Raw genomic sequence first — 22,802 nt, 5'->3', positions numbered from 1 at the left:
TGAAAAAGTTACAGCTGGGGGAAACATCCCCCACTGTTTTATTTGCACACCAGTGTAGTTCTCCAGTTTGGATCCACGATGTACTTTGCTGTCTCACTTTGCTTCAGTTTTCTCATATCTCCTCCCAATGACTGAAGCAGACAGCCCTCCGATCTCTAATTTCAGGGAATCCAAGATTTTCACAATCTTTTCTCTCAGCAGGGTGAAAAGATGAGCTGTGTAGGTAACTAGAGATGATGGTAGTTGTTGAATCGTCAGGATGTTAGAGATCTCAAGCAATTGGCAGACAAAGTTCCAGGTGAGAGAAAGAAGCAGGGAGCACAATAGCTAGTGGGGAAAAAGGGGAAAGAGATTTTTCCTGGTGCAGACATTTTTTACATCAATGGCATTTCCAATGGGCTATACGAGGTGTAAGGGCACAATGAGCATCTGGTTCTCCCGCCACCCTCCATGTTCCACCTGGATAGCAAAGAACTGCTTTAAATCATATAACAGGGCACTGATCTAAATCCCTAGTCTCCAACATACCCTGCTTGGACAGACCCCTGAAGTACCCCATTAAAGGCATGGGATATTCATGCAGGACCAATGCACAAGAGGCAAGATAAACAGAGTATTTATATTCAGTCTAGTCATTATAACAGTTTTGAGAACATTTGAAAGATATTTGCTACTTTACTAACATGTCAAGAGTCAAGGTCTCTCAGGAGTGGATGATGTCATAAATACTTAAGAGAACAGGCAACATTGCATTCTGTGTTGTGAGGCAAGTGTTTGAGACTAACATTCTTAAGAAAACTGGAGAATCCTGAATTCAGGTCATGCCAATTAAGTGAGGAGAGCAAAATAATTTTTGAAGGAAAAGTCTGTATTTATAATTTTTAGACTTACATGTATTCATTCCATTATTTGGGGGCTGAAACAGCTTTTTAAAACTATATTATAAATACATGAAAAAGTTACATGCTGACGTGTTATATCAAAGGGAGTTTGTGAATCAGATACAGGAAGTCCCCGGGTTACGTACAAGATAGGGACTGTAGGTTTGTTCTTAAGTTGAATTTTTATGTAAGTCGGAACTGGTACATATTGTAGGGGAAACTCTGGCCAAACATTTATCCAGAGCTCAGTTTTATTCTCCCACACTTCACTTCCCTCAGTCCTGCAGACCAGGGAGACGCGGAGCGGCTTTTCTTGCCACGGAGGACGCGGGCGGTAGGACTGCGGCGCGTCTCGGCAGTCTGCTGGGGGGGGGGGGAGAGGGCGCAGCTAGTGTGGGGTTGCCTCACCCCATTTGTAAGTAGAGATCCGATGTAAGTCAGATCCATGTAACCCGGGGACTGCCTGTAATTAAGAAACTAAAAACAATGAAAACTACTCGAGGTGCTTGTCTGCCTTTTGAACTGCAGTAGCTCTGTAATACTCAGGGTTTGTTTTTGTTTTGTTCTTTTTAAATATATAAAGGCACTTGTGTGTCCTTACAGAACACCTTTAACTACCACATAGAAGAGTAAACAAAAGACAGGGCTATGCAACACTTTAAAGACTAACAAGATGGTTTATTAGGTGATGAGCTTTCGTGGGCCAGACCCACTTCCTCAGATAGTCTGGTCTAGCTGAAACAAAAGACAAGGTTAACACGGCTGCATCTCTATCACTATTCTACATAGAAGAGAAGACATTGCAAATGGAGAAGAGTTTGGTATGAGACAAATGCAAAAAAATTTCTATTTTCTGCCTGGCTGATTAACAATCAAGATCTGAGTCCAGTTGAAAGGTGAGGAGGAAGAGAGAGGTAAGCGACACACAAAAATAGTGCTCACATAAAGAACGGGTATGGTTGCTCCACTCACCGTTACAGTATTATACAGGGCATTCTTCTCAAAGCAATATGGCCTTGTCCCCTGGGCCCAGGACAGAATCTCCAAGATTGCAGTCAAGAGGCCTTTCCTTTGGACTCTTGGTTTTGAACTCAGATAAGCCGGCTTGGGCCTCAGAGTGGCCTTCATCCACTTCTCCTTTTGGAACTCCGTAGATGGCATCTCACTCTGGCTTTTATCCCCTCGGTACTCATTCTCAGATTTAGGCTCTGCATTGTCATCAGACTGATCAGAAGATGGCTTCTTTATTTCTTTGGCATGCGGCAACTGGGCTGAAAACAATTTTTTTAAGTTAAAGTAACTGTACGGAGTTGGAGTGGGGAAAAAGGAGAACAGAAGTGAGAGCTATTAGAATACAGCAGTGACATTTTAAAGTATGGTTCTACAGTGAAAATGGCTCTAAGAGTTATATTGTAGGATTCCACCTGCATTGTGTTACAGTGATTTCTATTTCAGATGTGTTCTGGTTACAAGTTAGAGTTTTGTTTTCCTCCTCTAACTGCTAGTTCAGCTTGGGGTTTGAGAGTCAAGTTGGGTTCCTTACCTCTCACTACCCATAGTGGAGGTTTTGGAAGCAACACTGGGCTCTCATTTACTTGTACATTACTATGAGACTAAACAAATGTAACTCACTAGTACCAAACAATGGGTACTTAAGAACAATCTGTACCTTCTCTATCAGCTTCAGGACACTCTAATTGACTATTTCTTTCTGTTATGTCGTGGGGAGTTTCAGAGCATAGGAAGAAATCAGTGGAAAGGCAGAGAGCTGGAGTAGGTGCAAGTGTCCATTTTATTGCATAGCACAGAACTCACCAGAACAAGCCCAGACTAGCTGGGCTGACCCCAGTGACCTACTCAGTTACCATAACAACAAGATCTATATCTACAACCCAATATACAACATATTCCTCCCCCCTTAATAAAAACGTCCCTTTAAAAAAACAAAAACGAACTATGAAATGAGGGTAGAACGCTTCAAGTTCCCAGCTAACCCTGGGAATTATTTTGCCCCATCTGTGAGTTAATCTCAACTAAAGGTCCAGCCGTTGAGGAGGCCTCCTTTCTCTAGGTGGATTACGGCGGACATCCGGCGTTCTCACACCCGAAGATGTTATGGGTGCAGGCCTGACACTGGGCTGGGAACTTGAAGTGTGAACAGGTGAGGCTGTTGGATCAGCCTGCTCAGGGAGGAGGTTATTGTTCGCCGCTGGTGGTGATGGAGGAGGAGAGTCAGGAGCAGGTGATTCTTGACATGGTAGCTCACCAGCAGTGGGAAGGACAGGCAACTCAACTGGAGATGTGCCTCGGGGGCAGGAATAACCTGTCAATAACTGATCTACATGCCGCTGCCAGATGAGATCTTTCGCAGTCCAGACAGTATAGGAAACAGGTCCTATTTGAGCAATAATAATGGCAGGGACCCATTTAGCTCCAGGAACATAGTTCCGAGCCAAAACTGTCTGTCCAGGACTAAAGGTTTGGTCTTTTGCTCTGGATGCACACCTGATGACTTGACCTTCCTGCTGACGTTGCACAATTTGTCATGGTTCTGAAGGTTTCAGCAAATCAAAGCACGTGCGTAGCTGACGTCCCATCATTAGAAAAGCCGGGAACACTTTGGTTGTAGCGTGAGGAGTGTTTCTGTAGGATAGTAAGAAGGTGTCCAGACTCTTTTGTACGAGTGAATGTTCTCTAACCGATTTCAAAGCTTGTTTCATTGTCTGGACAAACCTTTCAGCCAATCTATTTGTGGCCGGGTGATACGGTGCTGAAGTGATGTGATGGATCCCGTTTGCTTTCATAAAATTTCCAAACTCCTGACACACAAACTGTGGACCGTTGTCACTCACAAGTTGTTCAGGAATACCCAAATGACAGAAGATTCCCCGTAATTTTTGGATAGTACTCTCAGCAGTAGTGGAAGGCATTATACAGACTTCTGGCCATTTGGAATGAGCATCTACCATCACCAAAAACATGTTACCTTCAAATGGGCCAGCAAAATCAACATGAATACGTTGCCATGGTTTCAGGCCAGTCCCATGGGTGCAGAGGTGCCAACTGATGTGCATTCCTCACACCCTGGCAAGAAATACAAGCTCTTGCCTTCTTTTCAATGTCACTGTCCAAACCAGGCCACCAAAAATAGCTTCGTGCAATTTCTTTCATGCGCACCATTCCACAGTGACCTGAATGCAGTTGCTCTAACATCTGTTGTCTCAGTATTTTTGGAATAATGACACGCATTCCCCACAACAAGCACCCCGAATGGGTTGATAACTCCGTTCTCCTGGACATGTAAGGGACAAGGTCAGATGAGACCTGAGAGTTCCGTAGAGATGTTCCACGCATCACTAGTTCTATTACTTGAGAGAGTACTGGGTCAACACGAGTTGCTCTCTTAACTTGTGCAGCAGTGATGGGCCTGTTCTCTACCTGCTCAAAGTAAAAGATTTCCTTCTGGCCACTATCTTGATGTTTGACTGGCAAAGGCAGCCTAGAGGGACCATCTGCATTGCCGTGTAGAGTGGTTTTCCGATATCTGATCTCATATGTGTGTCCTGAAAGCCACAATGCCCATCATTGCATACGACTAGCAGCCATTGGTGGAATACCTGAGTGTGGACCAAAAATTGCCGTCAGAGGTCGATGGTCAGTGAGAAGTGTAAACTTCCGTCCAAACAGGTACTGGTGAAATTTCTGAATTCCAAAAACGATTCCCAATGCTTCACGTTCAATTTGTGCATAGTTAGTTTCAGCTGTGCTTAAGGTACGTGAAGCAAAAGCAATTGGTTTCTCCTCTCCTGAGGGCATAACATGTGACAAGACCGCTCCCACTCCATATGGGGAGGCATCACAAGCCAACTGTAAAGGTAAGGATGGATCAAAATGCGTCAGGACCTCTGCATTTAGCAATGCACATTTAGCCTTGTTAAATGCAACATCACAGGTGTCAGTCCACTTCCAGACCTTGTTCTGGCCAAGGAGCTCGTGAAGTGGTTTTAATAGTGTGGCTAGCTGTGAAATAAACCTTCCATAATAGTTCAATAGTCCTAGAAATGAGCGAAGTTGACTAACATTTTGAGGGGGTGGAGCTTCCATAATAGCCTTAACTTTTGAAGGGGACTTATGAAGACCAGTAGCATCAATGATGTGTCCCAAATATTCAACAGAGGGCTGAAAGAATGCACACTTATCTTTACGGACTCGTAGGCCATACTCTTCCAGTCTTTGTAGGGTAGCCTCTAAGTTCTTAAGGTGATCCTCCTCATTCCCACCCGTGACCCAGATGTCATCAAGATAGCACTGAACTCCTGGCAAGCCACACAAGATCTGGTCCATAGCTCTCTGGAACAAGGCTGGAGCAGAAGTTATTCCAAAGGGTAAGCGACAGTAACGATAAAGCCCTTTATGAGTTACACTAGTCAACAGCTCTTGGGATTCCTCCTCAACTTGCATCTGTAAATATGCTTGACTCAGATCAATCTTGCTGAACCTTTGTCCCCCAGCCAGGCCCGCAAAGATGTCATCGATGCAAGGAAGGGGGTATTGCTCTGCACATAAAACAGGGTTAACAGTGACCTTAAAATCCCCACAAATCCAAATAGAACCATCTTCCTTCAATATTGGAACTATTGGAGTTGCCCATGGACTATGGGTAACTGGTATTAGGACTCCATTTTTGACTAGGCACTCCAGGTCTGCTTCAACTTTTGGTCTGATAGCATATGGCACAGTTCTGGCCTTCAGATATTTTAGTTGGCTACAAGGTTTAATGTTCAGTTTCACGGTAATTCCCCTCATACTTCCCAGATCCTCTCCAAAAACAGCAGCATGTCTCTTTAATATATCAGTCAGACCTGTTTCTTCTTTAGTCATCCGGTGCACTTCTGCCCAGTCCAGTGGGATCTTCCTAAGCCATGATCTCCCCATTAAGGCTGGGTAATGGCCTTTCACCACAAACAGTGGTAATTCTGCAGTCCGTCCATTTAGTTCCACCTTAACATCAGTAGTGCCCAATAGGGGTACTGCTTCTCCTGTATATGTCTTCAGAATGATCTTTGTTGCCTTAAGTGGAAGATGCTTCAACTTTTCCTTATACACAGAGTCTGAGACCAATGAAACTGCTGCACCAGTGTCCACTTCCATGCGTACCGGTTTGCCATCCAACAGTGGGGTTACCCAGTATTCATGGGAGCCCCCTTTCAAAGACAAAACATAGCAGGGCACTTCTTCAGACAAGATGTCGCTTTGATCATCAGGCATCTGCTCGATGGTATGCAGATTTTCCTTTTTGTTCCGCCAGGCCACAGGCCTCTTTTTCTTTTGTTCACAGGCACGCTCAATGTGTCCTTTTTTTCCCACACTGTCGACACACTAGGTTCTTACACCAGCATTCTGCGGCATGGTGACCTGTCTTACCACAGCGGTAACATTCCTGGCTCCCCACTGTTTTGTGAGTAGGTTCTTGGGACATTTTATGCACCCCAGGGGGTGCACTAAGGTATTGTGCCTCCTGTGTGGCCAGTTCCAGGGAGACAGCAATATCAATGGCCTTCTGTAAGGTGAGCTGAGCTTCTGTTAACAGACGCCTCCGTATAGCTTCACTGTGCAGGCCACACACTAACCTGTCACGTATGGCATCATTTAACATCTCCTTAAATTCACAGTGTTCAGCAAGCTTTTTCAAATTGGCTACAAATTGTACAATGGTTTCACTTTCTTTTTGGTCTCTGCTATGGAACCTGTACCTTTCTGTAATTACCAGTGGTTTTGGAGCATAATGTGACCCCAGGATTTCCACAATGTCACTGTAAGATTTGGTCTCTGGCTTAACAGGGAGCAGCAAACTGCGCAGCAGAGAATAGGTCTTAGCCCCTACAACACTTAAAAATATTGGCACCTTCTTCTCTTCTTTAATGTCATTTGCAATAACAAAAAGTTCAAAACGCTCAGTATATACGTGCCATTGCTCTACAGTCTCCTCAAAAGGTCCCAGTGGCCCTGTAAGTGTAGCCATGGCTGCTGCACTCCCCCCCCCCTTTTTTTTTCTTTTCCAGTCTCTGGGCTCCTTAGTTTCAGTTTGCACAGGGTAGCAGTCAGTTCTTACCCCCACCTTCCAGAACAGCCAGAAAGAGTTTGTTTTCTTACATTGACTTCTACTTCTTTTGTTGCTGGAGGCAGCACAGGTATCCCATCCTTGTTGCCACTTGTTATGTCGTGGGGAGTTTCAGAGCATAGGAAGAAATCAGTGGAAAGGCAGAGAGCTGGAGTAGGTGCAAGTGTCCCATTTTATTGCATAGCACAGAACTCACCAGAACAAGCCCAGACTAGCTGGGCTGACCCCAGTGACCTACTCAGTTACCATAAGAACAAGGTCTATATCTACAAACCAATATACAACACTTTCCCACTTTTTTTCTCCCCTCACCCCCGTCCTCATTCATTTAGAAACTGGACCTTCAATCACTCCATTCATTTGGAGAAGCGGGTTGTGCCACGAAAGCTCATGTTTCCTTAGTATCTAAGGTGCTGGGTTTTTTTAAGTAACTCACTACATTTAAGTATCAGGGGGTAGTCATGTTAGTCTAAATCTGCAAAAGCGGCAAGGAGTCCTGTGGCACCTTATAGACTAACAGAAGTGTTGGAGCATAAGCTTTCGTGGACAAAGGCTACATGCATTTGATGAAGTGGGTCTTTGCCCACGAAAGCTTATGCTCCAACGCTTCTGTTAGTCTATAAGGTGCCACAGGACTCCTCGCCGCTTTCACTACAGTTAGGCTGTGTCTAGACTGGCAAGTTTTTCCACAAAATCATCTGCTTTTGCGGAAAAACTTGCCAGCTGTCTACACTGGCCACTTGAATTTCCGCAAGAACACTGACGATCTCATGTAAGATCATCAGTGTTCTTGTGGAAATACTGTGCTGCTCCTGTTCGGGCAAAAGCCCTCTTGTGCAAATCATTTGCGCAAGAGGGCCAGTGTAAACAGCACAGTACTGTTTTCCGCAAAAAAGCCCCGATCGCGAAAATGGAGATCGGGGCTTTTTTGTGGAAAAGCGCGTCTAGACTGGCCACGGATGCTTTTCTGCAAAAGTGCTTTTGCGGAAAAGCATCCTGCCAATCTAGACGCGCTTTTCCGAAAATGCTCTTAACGGAAAACTTTTCCGTTAAAAGCATTTCCGGAAAATCATGCCAGTGTAGACATAGCCTTAGTGAGCAATTCCCTTGAGGTAGCAGTGGGAATAGAATCCATCTGAATCTCCCACAGTTGTGTTGACTTCAACGGTAACTGCTGTAAAATTATACAAAACATTCTAGCCCATGCTATTTAAGTTGATGTGATTGAATAGACCAGGCAATGCCCAAAAAGAGGGGTCATTTCACATAGCCACTTTTCAGGATGGAGCTTAAAGGCTTCACTCTTGCAAACCCTGTGACCTTGTCTGCACTACAGGTTATTTCATCACTCTTACATTACTCAAGAGTGCAAATAGTCCACAGCCCTAAGTGATGTATTTTATACTGATCTAAGTGCTGGTGTAGACAGTGTTATGTTGCTGGGAGAGCCTGATCTTCAGTCATTGAAGAGAGATTAAAGAGACTAGCACTTCTCAGCTTAGAAAAGAGGAGACTAAGGGGAATATGATAGAGGTATTTATAATCATGAGTGGTGTGGAGAAAGTGAATAAGGAAAAGTTATTTATTTGTTCTCATAATAAGAACTAGGGGCCACCAAATGAAATGAATGGGCAGCAGGTTTAAAACAAACAAAAGGAAGTTCTTCTTCACATAGCGCACAGTCAACCTGTGGCACTCCTTGCCTGAGAAGGTTGTGAAGGCTAGGACTATAACAGGGTTTGAAAAAGGGCTAGATACATTCATGGAGGTCAGGTCCATTAATGGCTATTAGGCAGGATGGGTAAGGAATGGTGTCCCCAGCCTCTGTTTGTCAGAGGGTGGAGACGGATGGCAGGAGAGAGATCGCTTGATCATTACCTGTTCAGTTCACTCCCTCTGGGACACCTGGCATTGGCCACTGTCAGCAGACAGGATACTGGGCTGGATGGACCTTTGGTCTGACCCAGTATGGCCATTCTTATGTTCATAACTTGTACCGGTGCAGCTACCACCTCTTGCAGAGCTGGGAGTTAGTGAGCTGAAGAGAGCTCTCTTCTATCAGGTTAGTTCATCTCCACTATGAGCATTAGAGCAGCACAGCATCTATATTATAATACTTATTTATAGCACGTTATAATGTAGATGTATCCTGAATCATGTGCTTCAATTTAGCACATAGATTAGTCCCACTAACTTCAACAGAGTTGTGTTTACAGCATGTGCTTAAGTGCTTTCACATTGGAGCTAATAATGGTTCTTCCAGTACCAGACATTTTGAAAGAAAACACTGTTAAGGTAGAAAGGAAGGATGGTACAGTGATCAGAAGTTAGGAAAGCCAGGTTCAATTCCCTGCTCTGCCACAGACTCCCTTAGTCCCTTGTGACTTTGGGCAAGTCTCTTTGTTTCTCCGTGCCTTGGCTCCCTACCTGTAAAATGGGGATTATAGCACTTCACTGCCTCAAAATAGTATTGAGAGGCTAAACACATTAAAAATAGTAAGGCACTCAGATACTATGATGATGGGAGCCATATAAGTACTTAAGATAGATAGGTACCATGATCCTGGAAAATAATTGACTCCAATCACCAATATGCTATATCTTACAATTATTTTTTCTATTAAAAGGCTAACACACAAAGGTATTTAATACCCAGACTGCAACAGAATTATGCTATATATAAAATGGAGAGTTTGGGGCCTTGTTCTACTCTTCATGGGTAGGAACAGGTAGGCCGTTTTTTCAGCCGCTTTTCCATTCCACCCAGGTAACTTTGTGATATCATCACTCCTAAGACTTGAACCTTTGAATCACCCCCCACTGTTCAGTTATATTGTCCATAACCTTAAGATCCAGGACAAACATAGCAGGTCCTTACATGGTAATCAGTGACCACTGAAATATGGATCATCACTTGCTCTGGTTTGACCAAGACAACAACAGTTTTGTAGTCTTTGTCCCAGAGCAATCTAGCCATGAGATCCAAAAATGCCCAGGTTTTGCCCTCAGCAAATCTGTATCTACAGGACAATGAACTGTTAAATCTGGGAAGGGGGATTCCCAAGTCAGAATGTAAATCTGGATGTCCGTACAAACACAAGGGAATAAAGGATAGTTAGGGACAATCATGCTCCTAGTATGTTTCATTCTGCTGCTGCCAGCAGTCCAGTAAAGTCCATTCCAGGGGTCCTGGAACAATTTTTAGAGTGAGGGTATAAAGGTTACCCAGTTAACCAGTTACCAAAATGGGTAATGAGTACCAGCTCTGGTTAATCAGTAACTGGTGGGGGCTGAAGTAGTTCCCTGCCTGCCATAGGCAGAGGGCTGTTCCAGCCCCACAGGGGATCTGCTGTAGAGGAGAGCTGCTCTTGTCTGGAGCAGCCTCTGTCTGCAGAGAACCCAAGCGCCCCACAGGCAGGGACTGCTCCCACGTCCAGAGCTGCCTCTGTCTGCAGGAAGCCGGAGCGCTCCATAAGCAGAGGCTACTTCAGGGAAAGCTGGAAGCCAGCAGGAATCCTATCCCCAGTGTGGAACAGGGAGCTGGCAGCCAGCTCCAGCATGGGGGTAGGAGTAGGAGCCCTGTGGAATGGGGACTGCTCCAGCCAGGCTAAGCCCAGATTCCTCTTAGTTGGTTAACCAGTTAAATGTTAAGCCAACCTAACGTTTAACCAGTTAACTGATTGACCAGGATTTTATATCCGTTGTGTTGACCAGTGTTACCTAAGTGATACACTTTTGAGGCCACTCAGGCGAGATTCGGATGCCACCCAGCTGGTTAGCAGAGCACGTACAGGTACATTTTTTGTTTCTACTGGTGGTGCACATTTGCACATACCTTGGTGCACATAAAAATTATTCTGCACATGGATGGAAAAGATTAGAGGGATCACTGGTGCTGACAGCTATTGAATCAAACTGTATTTCTGGTGTATAATGGAAACTACTTCAAGCCAAGCACTGCAGAAGTATCTTCCTGCACCCCTAGTTTCGGCAGCTATGGTCTGCTCACACTACTCCCAAAGAACCCATTGCAGGACTGGGCCCTAAACACCTGAAAGAAAAGCAATTTGCGTTAATTTGAGCTGAACATGTTTATTCTCATTGAAGGTGGTGCCTTGCAAAGAAGCACTGTGTCTGAGCCTAGAATTGATTCCTGCACTTTAATCCAGTCAATTACACTCCAAGGTTAGAACAAACAATGCTTTATCCCTTCTGGGACATCAACAAGCCTGTTATTAGCTGCGGACACATGACAAGTAGAGAAGTGTAGGGGAAGAGGGAGGGTGTCATGAAGAAAAGGAAAATACATCAATAAATAGAAAAACACTTCTTCCTTGCAAAATTTCACTTTCTGTACTATTTGACAAGGCACCAGTCGCTGGTACTTCTAAACAATATCACAAGTGACTCAGGAGGAAAATAATAAATACCCAATAGTTAGGAGATAACTCCATAATATTTGAGGTTTCATCCAAAAAATAGTGGGGGAGCATTTAAGTCCTAAAACACTCCTCCACAATTTTAAGTTAATCTTTCTTTGAAAAAAATGATTTAACAAAGAGAACCTATCAGAAATAACAAGTCCTTTTAGCTAGACATGGTTAACTCAAACTATCTTATGCTGAGCTTGATTTTCCATATATAATCTGCTACACAGAGAAGGACTCCTTTAGTTTCTTTAAGAGACAAGCTGCATTAGCCTAAAAATAGCTAGCAGAGTGCTCTAAAAAGAAAGCTAATACTTAAACCCTTTATACAAAAGGATCTGATAGTAAAACTTACCTTCACTGAGTAAAATATGAAGCCAGATAATTAGTAGGATCAACAACAACCCAAATGGCAAACAAAACCAAAAAAAGAGAAGAGGAAAGGTCAAATCATTCACCAAAGGAACCAGAGGATACTTCATAGTTTCAGGTCAAGATAAGCCTACACTGGCTGTTTACTCTGCTTCAGCCGCTACCTTTAGGTAGCATCACAGTGTGTCACAAGGCAACTATGATGTCATTCTCAGCTTAGTTAATATGAGGGACAATCCCCTAGCCCACTGAAGAAGGAAACAAAAAGGATGAGAAAAATAAACTGGAAAGAATCTGGTTTAAGTGCCCCTCCTTATATTGGCAATTAGAAGAGAAACCATACATTAGGAGAACTTCAAAGCCTATACAAATATAATAAACAGTACATCCATGGCTACTGTAAAAAGAGATGACAAGTTACTTTAGTATTTGTCAAAAACAAGATGATTAGCACACCTTCCAAGGAAATAAATCACTGCAATCAGAATCAAACCTACAGAGATGGCTAAAGAGGAGTATTTATATTTACTGGAAAGTTCTTATGTCAGGATCCCTCAACTGAGATGAACAATGAACAACTTTCAGAGAAATGATAGATAGATTAGATAGAATAACTCTCGCAGTCTTTTTGAATCCCTCTGTGATTCTTTCTTTCCTTAACAAGTATATTAACTGTTAAGAATAGTGACCTCACTTCTTTACTTCATTGTTTCCTCTTAAGAAAGGTAAAATATTCCTTTGTATGGGAATCATGGTTTTTAGCTTATTTCTAATCACAAGGAAGTTTGGTAATGATTAAAGCAGGAATGCTAGGAAACAAGTCCTATGGTGCAACTGTGGAAAAATCACTCAACTTCTCAGTATGTTTCTCCATCAGTCAGATAAAACCATTAGTAATCATACATCTCACAGGAGGGTTGTTTTGCTTAATTAATTGTTTGTATAGCACTTGGGAAAATGTCTGATGAAAGGGGTATATAAGTGTCCATTACTATGGTTTGCATGCTTTTAATTTTCTTGTTTATATGTTTGTTTTCTATAGTATTCACAACTTTTTGAAATTTTTATCATGGGTTCTCCAAGTGTTTTGTAAATTCTCATTAATTAAACCTGACAGCACTCCTGTGAGCATGGGAAGTCTTATTATTGCTACTTTGTGTACTGGGTAAATAAAGAAATCAGTGACCTGAGTTTTTAAGATGCTGAGTAGCAAGCAGCAGCTCCCATTGACGTTCATGAGAATTGTAGGAACTTAGCATTTTTGATAATCAGGCTGTTGGTGAATTGCCTAAGGCTAGACAGTCAGTCAGTGGTAGAGAAAGAACAAAATCAAAGCCTTTAGACACAGATCTTTTGTTCTAACTAAAGTCATTTCTTAATCACAGGCATACTAAACATTTAGATAAATATTTCTATTGAAAAACTGTAAAACTGAAGACTTTGAGAGTTTTGACTTCCATAATTTTAGATGTAAGGGTTTAAGGGAAAACATAGCTAGAAAAAAACTCCTCTCTGATCCTAGCATCTTTTGAAAATGAGAAAGGTGGCAAAGTTTGGCTTGTAAGCCAGTTTTACTAGGTATGCCCTTCACAATACGGAATTGTTGTTTCTTGTAGGAGCTCCCATTGAATCTCACTAAACTCTTTCTTCAAAAGTACCCATCTTTCAAATCAGGGGCCTGCAATCTTCTCAAACCAAAGAGCCAAACTACATCAAAATTCAAAACACGTGGTCAAAAGACAGGAAACAAATAGTCAGGAATAAATGGTCAGTTTTCAGACTGGAGAGAGGTAACCAGTGGTGACCCCCAAGGGTCTGTCCTGTGTTACCTGGAGAGCTGAGGTAAACAATTGCTGTGCTATGGGCTATGCAATTTACTTAAAGCCTAAGGTGCCCTCCCACAGAAGCTAGATTCGGCCTGGTATCCTGTATCTAATGACCAGGGAAACAGCTTAGAAATCACCAAACAACAAGAAGTTAGGGCCAAACCATGTATTTTAAATGTAAGACCAAACATTAGCAAACAGCATACAACTCAGCAACAGTCCCACCGTAACCCTGGAAAAGAAGAAGATAGAAGAGTCCCACACACACAAGGGTATACATTACATTCAAAGCGGCGATTGATGTTCGATGTCTGTGACCTTCAACCTCGCGGCTAGTGAAAAGCTTTAAGGGAGAACAAACCGAGCGATCCCTCGATGGATGCTTCTCGCCTCCTACGAGCTGATGCTTGGTGGGCACTGGATCCTGTCCGAGTATCCGTAAGCGAGACAGTGTTATAAGTCCCAAAGTCTTAGTGGGAGCGGAAAAGGCTTCCCTTATTCCAGTTAAAGTCACTAGCAGTGGGTAGTCTTGTCAGACTGTAGGCTGGAACCTTGGCCTCCTCCGGGTAGACAATGACACAGGGCAATGATGATTACAGACACACACACAGGACATGAAGGGGGCCAAAGAACACGAATGCTCCTTGACAAGGGTATATAAACACCTCATGGCAGGAAAACCATTAAGAGAGCGGGGTGCAGAGAACTAGAGCTGGGTGCATAAGACTTGGGTGCCGTGTGCAAAGAATGGATGTGCACGCAGGCAATTGGGCGGTGTGCACAGCCTTGGTGCTGAGTGCACAGGTTTAGTGCTGGGTGCACAGCCTTCCTTTACCTGTTTTGGCGGGAAAACTGCTCTGAGGGAAAAAGAACCCCTCAGACTCCATTTTGTATTATGCCCAGGCAACACCTGGGATCAATCCCATTCAACCTATTTATAAATGATCTGGAGAGAGGGGTAAACAGTAAGGTGGCAAAATTTGCAAAGGATATTCAAATGCTCAAGATAGTAAAGACCAGGCTGTCTCTAGACTGGCAAGTTTTTCCGCAAAAGCAGGTGCTTTTGCGGAAAAACTTGCCAGCTGTCTACAGTGGCCGCTTGAATTTCCATAAGAACACTGACTTCCTACTGTCTGAAATCAGTGCTTCTTGCGGAAATACTATGCTGCTCCCGTTCGGGTAAAAGTCCTTTTGCGCAAAAGGGCCAGTGTAGACAGCTCAGATTTGTTTTGCGCAAAAAAAGCCCCGATCGCGAAAATGGCGATCGGGGCTTTTTTTTGTGGAAAAGCGCGTCTAGATTGGCACGGACACTTTTCCGCAAAAAGTGCTTTTGTGGAAAAGCATCTGTGCCAATCTAGACGCTCTTTTCCGCAAATGCTTTTAACGGAAAACTTTTCGGTTAAAAGCATTTGCAGAAAATCATGCCAGTCTAGACGTAGCTGTTGTGTTCACTGGGGCATCTGGTATTAGCCACTGTTGGCAGACAGGATACTGGGCTAGATGGACCTTTGGTCTGACCCAGTATGGCCTTCTTATCTATGTTCATATAAGAACACCATATAAGAATGTCCATGTGCATGACTGAAAATATACAACTTAATTGTATTGATAATTGACATGGTTACTAATAGCATACATGAAACACTGTACTCACAGGCTATGTCTAGACTGGCATGATTTTCTGGAAATGCTTTTAACGGAAAAGTTTTCTGTTAAAAGCATTTTCGGAAAAGATCGTCTAGATTGGCACAGACGCTTTTCCGCAAAAGCACTTTTTGCAGAAAAGTGTCCGTGGCCAATCTAGATGCGCTTTTGCGCAAAAAAGCCCCAATTGCCATTTTCGGGATCGGGGCTTTTTTGCGCCAAACAAATCTGAGCTGTCTACACTGGCCCTTTTGCGCCAAAAAGACTTTTGCCCGAATGGGAGCAGCATAGTATTTCCGCAAGAAGCACTGATTTCTTGCCGTAGGAAGTCAGTGCTTTTGCGGAAATTCAAGTGGCCAGTGTAGACAGCTGGCAAGTTTTTCCCGAAAAGCGGCTGATTTTCCGGAAAAACTGGCCAGTCTAGACGCAGCCACAGACTTTAATGGGATTTCTGCTACTAGACTATTTGTGGTTTCTCAAGGGGTTGTGGCTTTGTTTACCGTTGCCCACATGCAGGTGGCCAGTTTCCATTGGCTGCTGCCCACTCGTCCCCCCCTCTCGGAGCACTAAAGTGACAGGCTGTAAAGCCGGAGCACGGAGCGCGCGGACTACAAACAGCCTGGACCCGGGAGCCGCGCGCTGCGTCGGCAGCCAATCCCAGCGCTGCGCGCTTCACTCCCCACGCGCCAGACTCGAGCGCACGCGCCCGGCTTCCGACAGGTCCCCCCGGCTCAGGGGCCCGCGGAGCTCCGCCCCGGAACGCTGGGGCCGGGCTGCGGTTCCCGGCCGGAGGCAGCGCGGCGCGCCCCGCGATGGCGGCGGGCCGGGTCTTCCCGTTCCGCGATGCCCGCTGGCGGCCGGACCCGGTGCGGGGGCCCAGCCCGGCCGTGCGCACGCCGCAGCCGGTGCCGCTGGTGATCGATAACGGCTCGTTCCAGGCGCGCGCGGGCTGGGCCTGCCCGGACCCCGAGGTGCCCGGCGAGCCGCTGCTGCGGTTCCGCTCGCTGGCGGCCCGGAGCCGGGGGGCCCGGGGCGGGGCTGGCGCCGAGACCCAGGTGGGCAACGACCTGGGCAGCCCCGAGCCGCTGCGCTGGCTGCTCCGCTCGCCCTTCGACCGCAACGTGCCGGTGCAGCTGGAGCTGCAGGAGCTGCTCTTCGACCACGTCTTCCAGCGCCTGGGCGTCTCCTCGCAGGTATCGCCCGCCCGCCCGCCGGCAGGGAGGGATTTGAGCCCGGGGAGAGCGGGCCCGGGGGTGGGGGCAGATGGCGGCCGGCAGGGACTGGGAGAGACAGGGATCTGGGCAGGGGTTGGGATGGTGGGAAGGAGGATCCGGGGCGAGCGGAAGAGTTTCTGGCAGCTCTGGGGTGGGTAGATCAGGGGGCCAGGAGGAAGGTTGAAGAGCTTGGATGGGTTAGAGTTTGGCATCCAGCAATAATGGAAGGAAATGGGGGGTTTCTCAGGAAAGGCGGCTGGGGGAAATCAGAGCTGGAAGAGATCTCAGGAGGTCATCAAGTCCAGCCCCCTGCCCAAGGCAGGACCAATCTCAACTAAATCAACACAGCCAGGGCTTTGTCAAGCAGAGACTTAAACACCTCTGGGGCTGGAGAATCCACCACCTCTCTAGGGTATGTCTACACTTGCACCCGAGTTCGAACTCAGGATGGAAATGTTGGCATTCAAAATAGTAAATGAAGCTGGGATTTAAATATCCCGCCCCCACTAGCATGATCTCGGTCGCACGCTGTTTAGGAACCCAGTTGTTTCGAAAATGAAAGTGCGCTCTGGGCTGCGTTAGTTCAAATCAGACCCCTTGGTTCGAACTAACGTGGCCCAGAATGCACTTTCAAAACAGCTGGGTTCCAAAACAGCGTGCAGATGCAATTATGCTAATGAAGCAGGATATTTAAATCTCGGCTTCATTTACTATTTTGAATGCCTGCATTTGCATCCCTAGCTCAAACTAGGGTTCAAGTGTAGACAGATACCTCAGTAACCAATTCCAGTGCTTCACCTCCCTCCTAGTGAAACTTTTCTTAATATCCCACCTAGACCTCTCCCACTGTAACCTGAGACCGTTGCTCCTTGTTCTGCCATCGGTGTCTACTGTGAACAGCCTCTCTTCATCCTCTTTGGAACTACCCTTCAGGTAGTTGAAGGCTGCTATCAAATCCCCCCTCAATCTTCTCTTCTGCAAACTAAACAAACCCAAATCACTCAGTCTCTCCTCATAGGTAATGCATTCCAGCCTCCTAATCATTTTGGTCTCCCATGCATCCACATCCTTTCTATAGTGGGAGTGGGGGGGGGGGGCAGAACTGGACACAGTATTCCAGGTGTGGCCTCACCGGAGCCAAATAAAGGGGGTATAATCACTTCTCTGGATCTGCTGGCAGTGCTCCTCTTAATGTAGCCAAGAAGGCTAATGGCATATTAGAGTGCAAGGGCACACTGTTGACTCATATCCAGCTTCTCATCCACTGTAATCCCCACGTCCTTTTCTGCAGAACTGCTACTTAGCAATTCGGTCCCCAGCCTGTAAAAATGCTTGGGATTATTCCGTTCCAAGTGCAGGACTCTACACTTGTCCTTGTTGAACCTCATCAGATTTCTTTTGGCCCAATCCTCTAATCTGTCCAGGTCACTCTGGACCTTATCCCTGCTCTCCAGCATATCTACTTCTCCTCCTAGCTTAGTGTCAGCTGCAAACTTGACGTGGGTGCAATCCATCCCCTCACAGGTCATTAATATACAGAACAAAACTGGTCTAAGAACAGATTCTTGGGACACTCCGCTAGAAACCGACTGCCAACCTGACATCGAGCTGTTGATCACTACCCGCTGGGCCCGGCCTTCTAGCCATCTTTCTATCCATCTTACAATCCATATTCCCTTAACTTGCTGGCAAGAATATTGAGAGACCGTATCAAAAGTCAAGGTATATCACATGCACTGACTTTCCCATATCCACAGAGCCAGTTACCTCATCATAGAAGCTAATCAGATTGGTCAGGCACGACTTGCCCTTCGTGAATCCATGTTGACTATTCCTGATCACTTTCCCTGCTTCCAAGTGCTTCAGAATGGATTCCTTGTAGATCCCCTCTGATTTTTCCAGGGACTGAGGTAAGACTGACTGGCCTATAGTTCCCTGGATTATCCTTCTTCCCTTTTTTTAAAGATGGGCACTACATTTGCCTTTTTCCAATCATCTGGGATCTCTGCCGATCTCCCAGAGTTTTCAAAGATAATGGCCAAAGGCTCCGCAATGACATTTGCCAACTCCTTCAGGCCCATGGATCTGTGTACATTTAGCTTTTCTAAATAGTTCTTAACTTGTTTTTCTCCCCACCAAGGGCTGTTCACCTCCTTCCCATACTGCATTGCCTAGTGCATTTGTCTGGGAGCTGACCTTGTCCGTGAAGACAGAGGGAAAGGAAACATTGAGTACTTCAGCTTTTCCCACGTGTCACTAGGTTACTTCCCTCATCCAGTAAAGGCCCCTCACCCTCTTATTGCTAACATGCCTGTAGAAACCTTTCTTGCTGCCCTTCACATCCCTTGCCATCTGCAACTCCAATTGCGTTTTTGCCTTCCTGATAACTCCCCTGCATTCTTGAGCAATATATTTATACTCTCTAGTCATCTGTCCAAGTTTCCACTTCTTGTCAGCTTCCTTTTTGTGTTTGGCTTACCGGGAACATCCATGGTGAGCTTGATCTGGTCACCTACCATGTTTGTTTTTCTTGCTACTCATCGGGATGGTTTCTTCCTGTGCCTTTAATAAGGCTTCTTTAAAATACTGCCAGCTCTCCTGGACTCCTTTCCCCTTCATGTATCATCTCAGGGAATTCTGCCCATCAGTTCCCTGAGGGAGTCGAAGTCTGCTTTTCTGAAGTCCAGGGTGTGTATTTTCCTACTCTCTTTTCTTCCTTTGGTCAGGATCCTGAAATCTACCATCTCATGATCACTGCTTTCCAGGTTGTCACCCACCTCTACTTCCCCTACTAGTTCCTCCCTGTTTGTGACCAGCAGGTCAAGCTGCACATATCCCCTGGTTCCTTCAGCACTTGTACCAAGAAGTTATCCCCAATATTCTCCAAAAACTTCCTGGATTGTCTGTGTACTGCTGTATTGGTCTCGCAACAGATGTCAGGGTGATTAAAGTCCCCCATGAGAACCAGGTCCTGCAATCTGGAAGCTTCTCTCAGTTGTCCAAAGAAAGCCTCATCTACCGCATCCACCTGATCCTGCGGTCTGTATCAGACACCAACCACAACATCACTCCTGTTGCTTCCACCTCTAAGTTTAACCCATAGACTGTCTGCAGTCTTTTCTCCCTCTAAGTTCTGGAGCTCTGAACAATCATACTGCTCTTACATACAATGCAACTCCTCCTCCTTTTTTCCCCCACCTGTTCTTCCCGAACAGTTCACACCCTTCCTTGACAGTGCTCCAGTCATGTGAGTCATCCCACAAGGTCTCCATTATTCCAACCAAATCGAAGTTCTTTGACTGGGCCAGGGCTTCTAGTTCTTCCTGTTTTGTTTCCCAGGCTTCTCGTAGTGGTGCACACACCTTAGATAACCAGTTGATTGCCCTGCCTTCTCCATCCAAATCAGAGGTCCTCCTTTGTTGCTCATTCCTCTGTGATTCTTCCCTATGTCTGACTTCCCCACTTACCTCAGGGCTTTGGTCACCATACCCCAATGAACCTAATTTAAAGCCCTCCTAACTAGGTTTGCAAGCCTGCTCGTGAAGATGCTCTCTCCTCTCTTGGTCAGGTGGATCCCATCTCTTCCTAACAATCCTTGTGCCAAGAACAGAGCCCCGTGGTCCAAGAAACCAAAGCCCTCTCTCCGACATCACCTGCGCAACCACTCATTTATGTCCTCAATTTGATGATCCCTACCCGGACATTTTCCTTCAACTGGAAGGATGGACGAGAACACCACTTGCGCTTTAAATTCCTTGATCCTTCTTCCCAGCACTACAGAATCTGCTGTTACTTGCTCAAGGTCATTCTTGTCTGTATCATTAGTTCCTACATGGAGAAGCAGGAAGGGGTAGTGATCCGAAGGTTTAATCACCTTCGGAAGACTGTCACATCCTGCATGCGAGCTCCCAGTAAGCAGCACACTTATCGAGATGGGGACTCCCTCCTAAGAGGAACTGAGTCATCTAGCTACCACCACCCGTCTTCTTTTGGGGGTGGTTGTCGTGGAACCCCCATCCCTAGGACTACGCATCCCATGCCTTTGGGTAGATGGTGTTCCCTTCTGATTTCTTCCCTGAGAGGTCCCTGCAGTGCCTGTGGACCGAGCCTGAAAGTGGTTACTTACCTCTACAGGAATGGGGGATACCTGAGTTGGTCGTCTTCTCCTTCTAGAGGTTACTTGCTGCCAGTTTTCTTCCTTGTCCTGTACTGTCCTCACTAGCTCGTCAGTCTGCTGTGCCTGCAGGATTAAATGCTGCCTTCCATCGAGGATGTCTTCATCCTCTCTGATAGAACGTAGAGTTGATACTTGGGCCTCCAGTCCTCATGTTTTTTCTTCGAAAATGGTGACCAGCTTTCACTTAGTGCAGATTAAATCACTTCTTTCTTCTGGAAGGAAGACAAACATGGCACATGCTGTGCAGGTAACAACAGCAAACCTTTCACCATCCATACCTGGCTTCCTTCTGAGAGATTCCTCAGTTATTAAATGCCTCCTTGAAGGGAAGGAGTGCAGTGAAAAGATGTTAAGGAATGGTGAGTGTATCTTACGCCTTCTCGCTTCCTCTCTAAACTTCCTGTTAATAGCCCCTGGTCGCTGACTCACTCCTTTATAAAGCCCTAGACTGCCTGATAGCCCCTCCCCGTGATTAAGGTTCAACCAATGACCAGTGGTTTCTAGATTTCAAACCCTGATTAGAAGCTCACAGCTTCCACCTGCCACAGCACACACTCTGTGGGGGGAGAGAAGGAGGGGAAAAAACCAGTTAAACACAAGCTCAGCCCACAGCAAGAAAAACACAAATGCCCGCTACAGACAGAGCACTTCCCTCAAGGGTCCTGTATTAGCTTTCTCCTTTATCTGGAGAACTTCTTCTCCAAACCCCCATTTAGCAGCCCATGTTATAGATGTGTTATGGTAGGAGACCCCCAGGCACTTCCAGTTTTCCCTTTCAGGGGCTCTGTTCTGGTTGTGTCCAGTGTCTTGGGGTCTTTGCTGTGAATGGAGGCTGTGGGAGCCCCTCCTGCAGTGACAGAACCACTGGGAGTGGGGCATTGACTTCACTGGGCCTCAGCAGAATTCTTGTTGTAGGATTTTGGTGCAGAACAGTTGTTTAAAACCAGCCTCTAGCAAAGAGGCTTGACGGTCTGAGTGACCATCCCTAGTTGTCTGTCTTATACACCAGATTGCATTAGGATTTCTGTTTTTACAGCCTTTGGCCATATTGTGTACAAAATTCCAGCCTTGTTAACCCTGGGTAAAGCTTTCAAAGGAGCTGGTCGTAAGTGTCTAAATCCCTTTTTGGAAATGGGAGTTGGGATCTTAAGTCACTTGGGTGATTTAAAAGTCTCCCCCTTCTTCCTAAAATTAGGACCAAGATTATGATTCACTGCTATAGGTTGAACTTCTCTAGTTGATCACTCTCTGGTCCAGCAACAACCATGGCCTTTCATGATTTTAGTTAGCCAGATGTCCACTTATCGTGGGTGTGGCCAAGTTTTCCCCAGTCCCATAAAGTTTACTTACAGCCACCAGTCCTGGCTCTGTGTTCTGTGCTGTTATTTAGCTCTAATAAAATGTCTTGTAAGCAGTAGAAGTGTTGGTAATACTGCTAGACATTACTGACCTCCAGTGGTTGGGCAAATTCTCTTGTTTGGCATCGGTCAAGTCTCAAGGGTGCCAGATTAGAGAGGTTCAAACAGTAGTGGTGGAATTCATAGGGAATAAAGGGCTCAGGAATTTTTATTACTGTGTGACTTAATCCTGACACAAAGAAGTCATTGTACTCTCTTGCTCGGAGCTATTGCTAATACACATAAGTATTTTCATGATACTCCTGAGTAAGACAGAGGGTGACTAATAAAAGATCTATGCAGATAAAAGAGTAAATGTATATTTTATTTGTTCTTTATGCAAAATAACTAGAAATGTCAGAAGACCTGTTTGTCCAGTATGCAATGATCACACAAGTCATAACCCTCTTACTATTATTTTCTCTGTCCCATGGCTCTACTCCAGGGTTGTGTGGACCATCCGATCGTTTTAACAGAAGCAGTATGTAATCCTCTGTATTCGAGACAAATGATGTCGGAGCTCTTGTTTGAATGTTACCAGGTCCCAAAGGTTTCCTATGGAGTGGACAGTTTGTATAGCTTATACCACAACAGAAGGCAGGACTGGCCTTGCAACAGTCTGATCGTGTCTTCTGGTTATCAGTGCACACATGTTTTGCCAGTCTTAGAAGGCAGGTGAGTGACACCTTAGGGCCACAGGTTTCTATAAAGCAATGCACAGCAGCTCTTATTTTGTATACAGA

At 45.4% G+C, this 22,802-nt stretch overlaps 2 protein-coding genes across 5 annotated transcripts in view; one reads left to right on the top strand and one right to left on the bottom strand.

The window, feature by feature from the left end:
- Window positions 1-11,957, bottom strand: ADIG (adipogenin). 3 transcript variants are annotated; one of them, XM_075901344.1, is made up of 3 exons: window positions 11,785-11,957; window positions 1,824-2,152; window positions 1-327 (listed from the first exon to the last, which is right to left on the bottom strand). In XM_075901344.1, exons 1-3 carry the CDS (start codon window positions 11,909-11,911, stop codon window positions 94-96), a joined length of 690 nt encoding a protein of 229 aa, XP_075757459.1. In that variant the 5' UTR covers window positions 11,912-11,957; the 3' UTR covers window positions 1-93. The 3 variants fall into 3 exon arrangements, with proteins under 3 accessions (XP_075757459.1, XP_006117094.2, XP_075757460.1); XM_006117032.4 differs by having other exon boundaries at window positions 1,854-2,152; XM_075901345.1 differs by lacking the exon at window positions 1-327 and adding an exon at window positions 1,520-1,616 and having other exon boundaries at window positions 1,854-2,152.
- A 3,965-nt stretch (window positions 11,958-15,922) lies between these two features.
- ACTR5 (actin related protein 5) overlaps window positions 15,923-22,802 on the top strand; it is a 23,009-nt gene continuing 16,129 nt past the window's right edge. Inside the window, exons 1-2 of one of the 2 annotated variants that reach the window (XM_075901339.1) lie at window positions 15,923-16,464; window positions 22,601-22,734. In XM_075901339.1, coding sequence (XP_075757454.1) covers window positions 16,084-16,464; window positions 22,601-22,734 — 515 coding nt within the window. In that variant the 5' untranslated portion in view covers window positions 15,923-16,083. Of the gene's footprint in view, window positions 16,465-22,504; window positions 22,735-22,802 lie in introns of both variants that reach the window. The other variant, XM_075901338.1, reaches the window with a different exon arrangement.

Source organism: Pelodiscus sinensis, chromosome 18 (assembly GCF_049634645.1).
Source record: "Pelodiscus sinensis isolate JC-2024 chromosome 18, ASM4963464v1, whole genome shotgun sequence".
In the NCBI taxonomy this organism is placed as follows: Eukaryota; Metazoa; Chordata; order Testudines; family Trionychidae; genus Pelodiscus; species Pelodiscus sinensis.
This window is presented reverse-complemented; position numbering and strand designations above follow the sequence as displayed.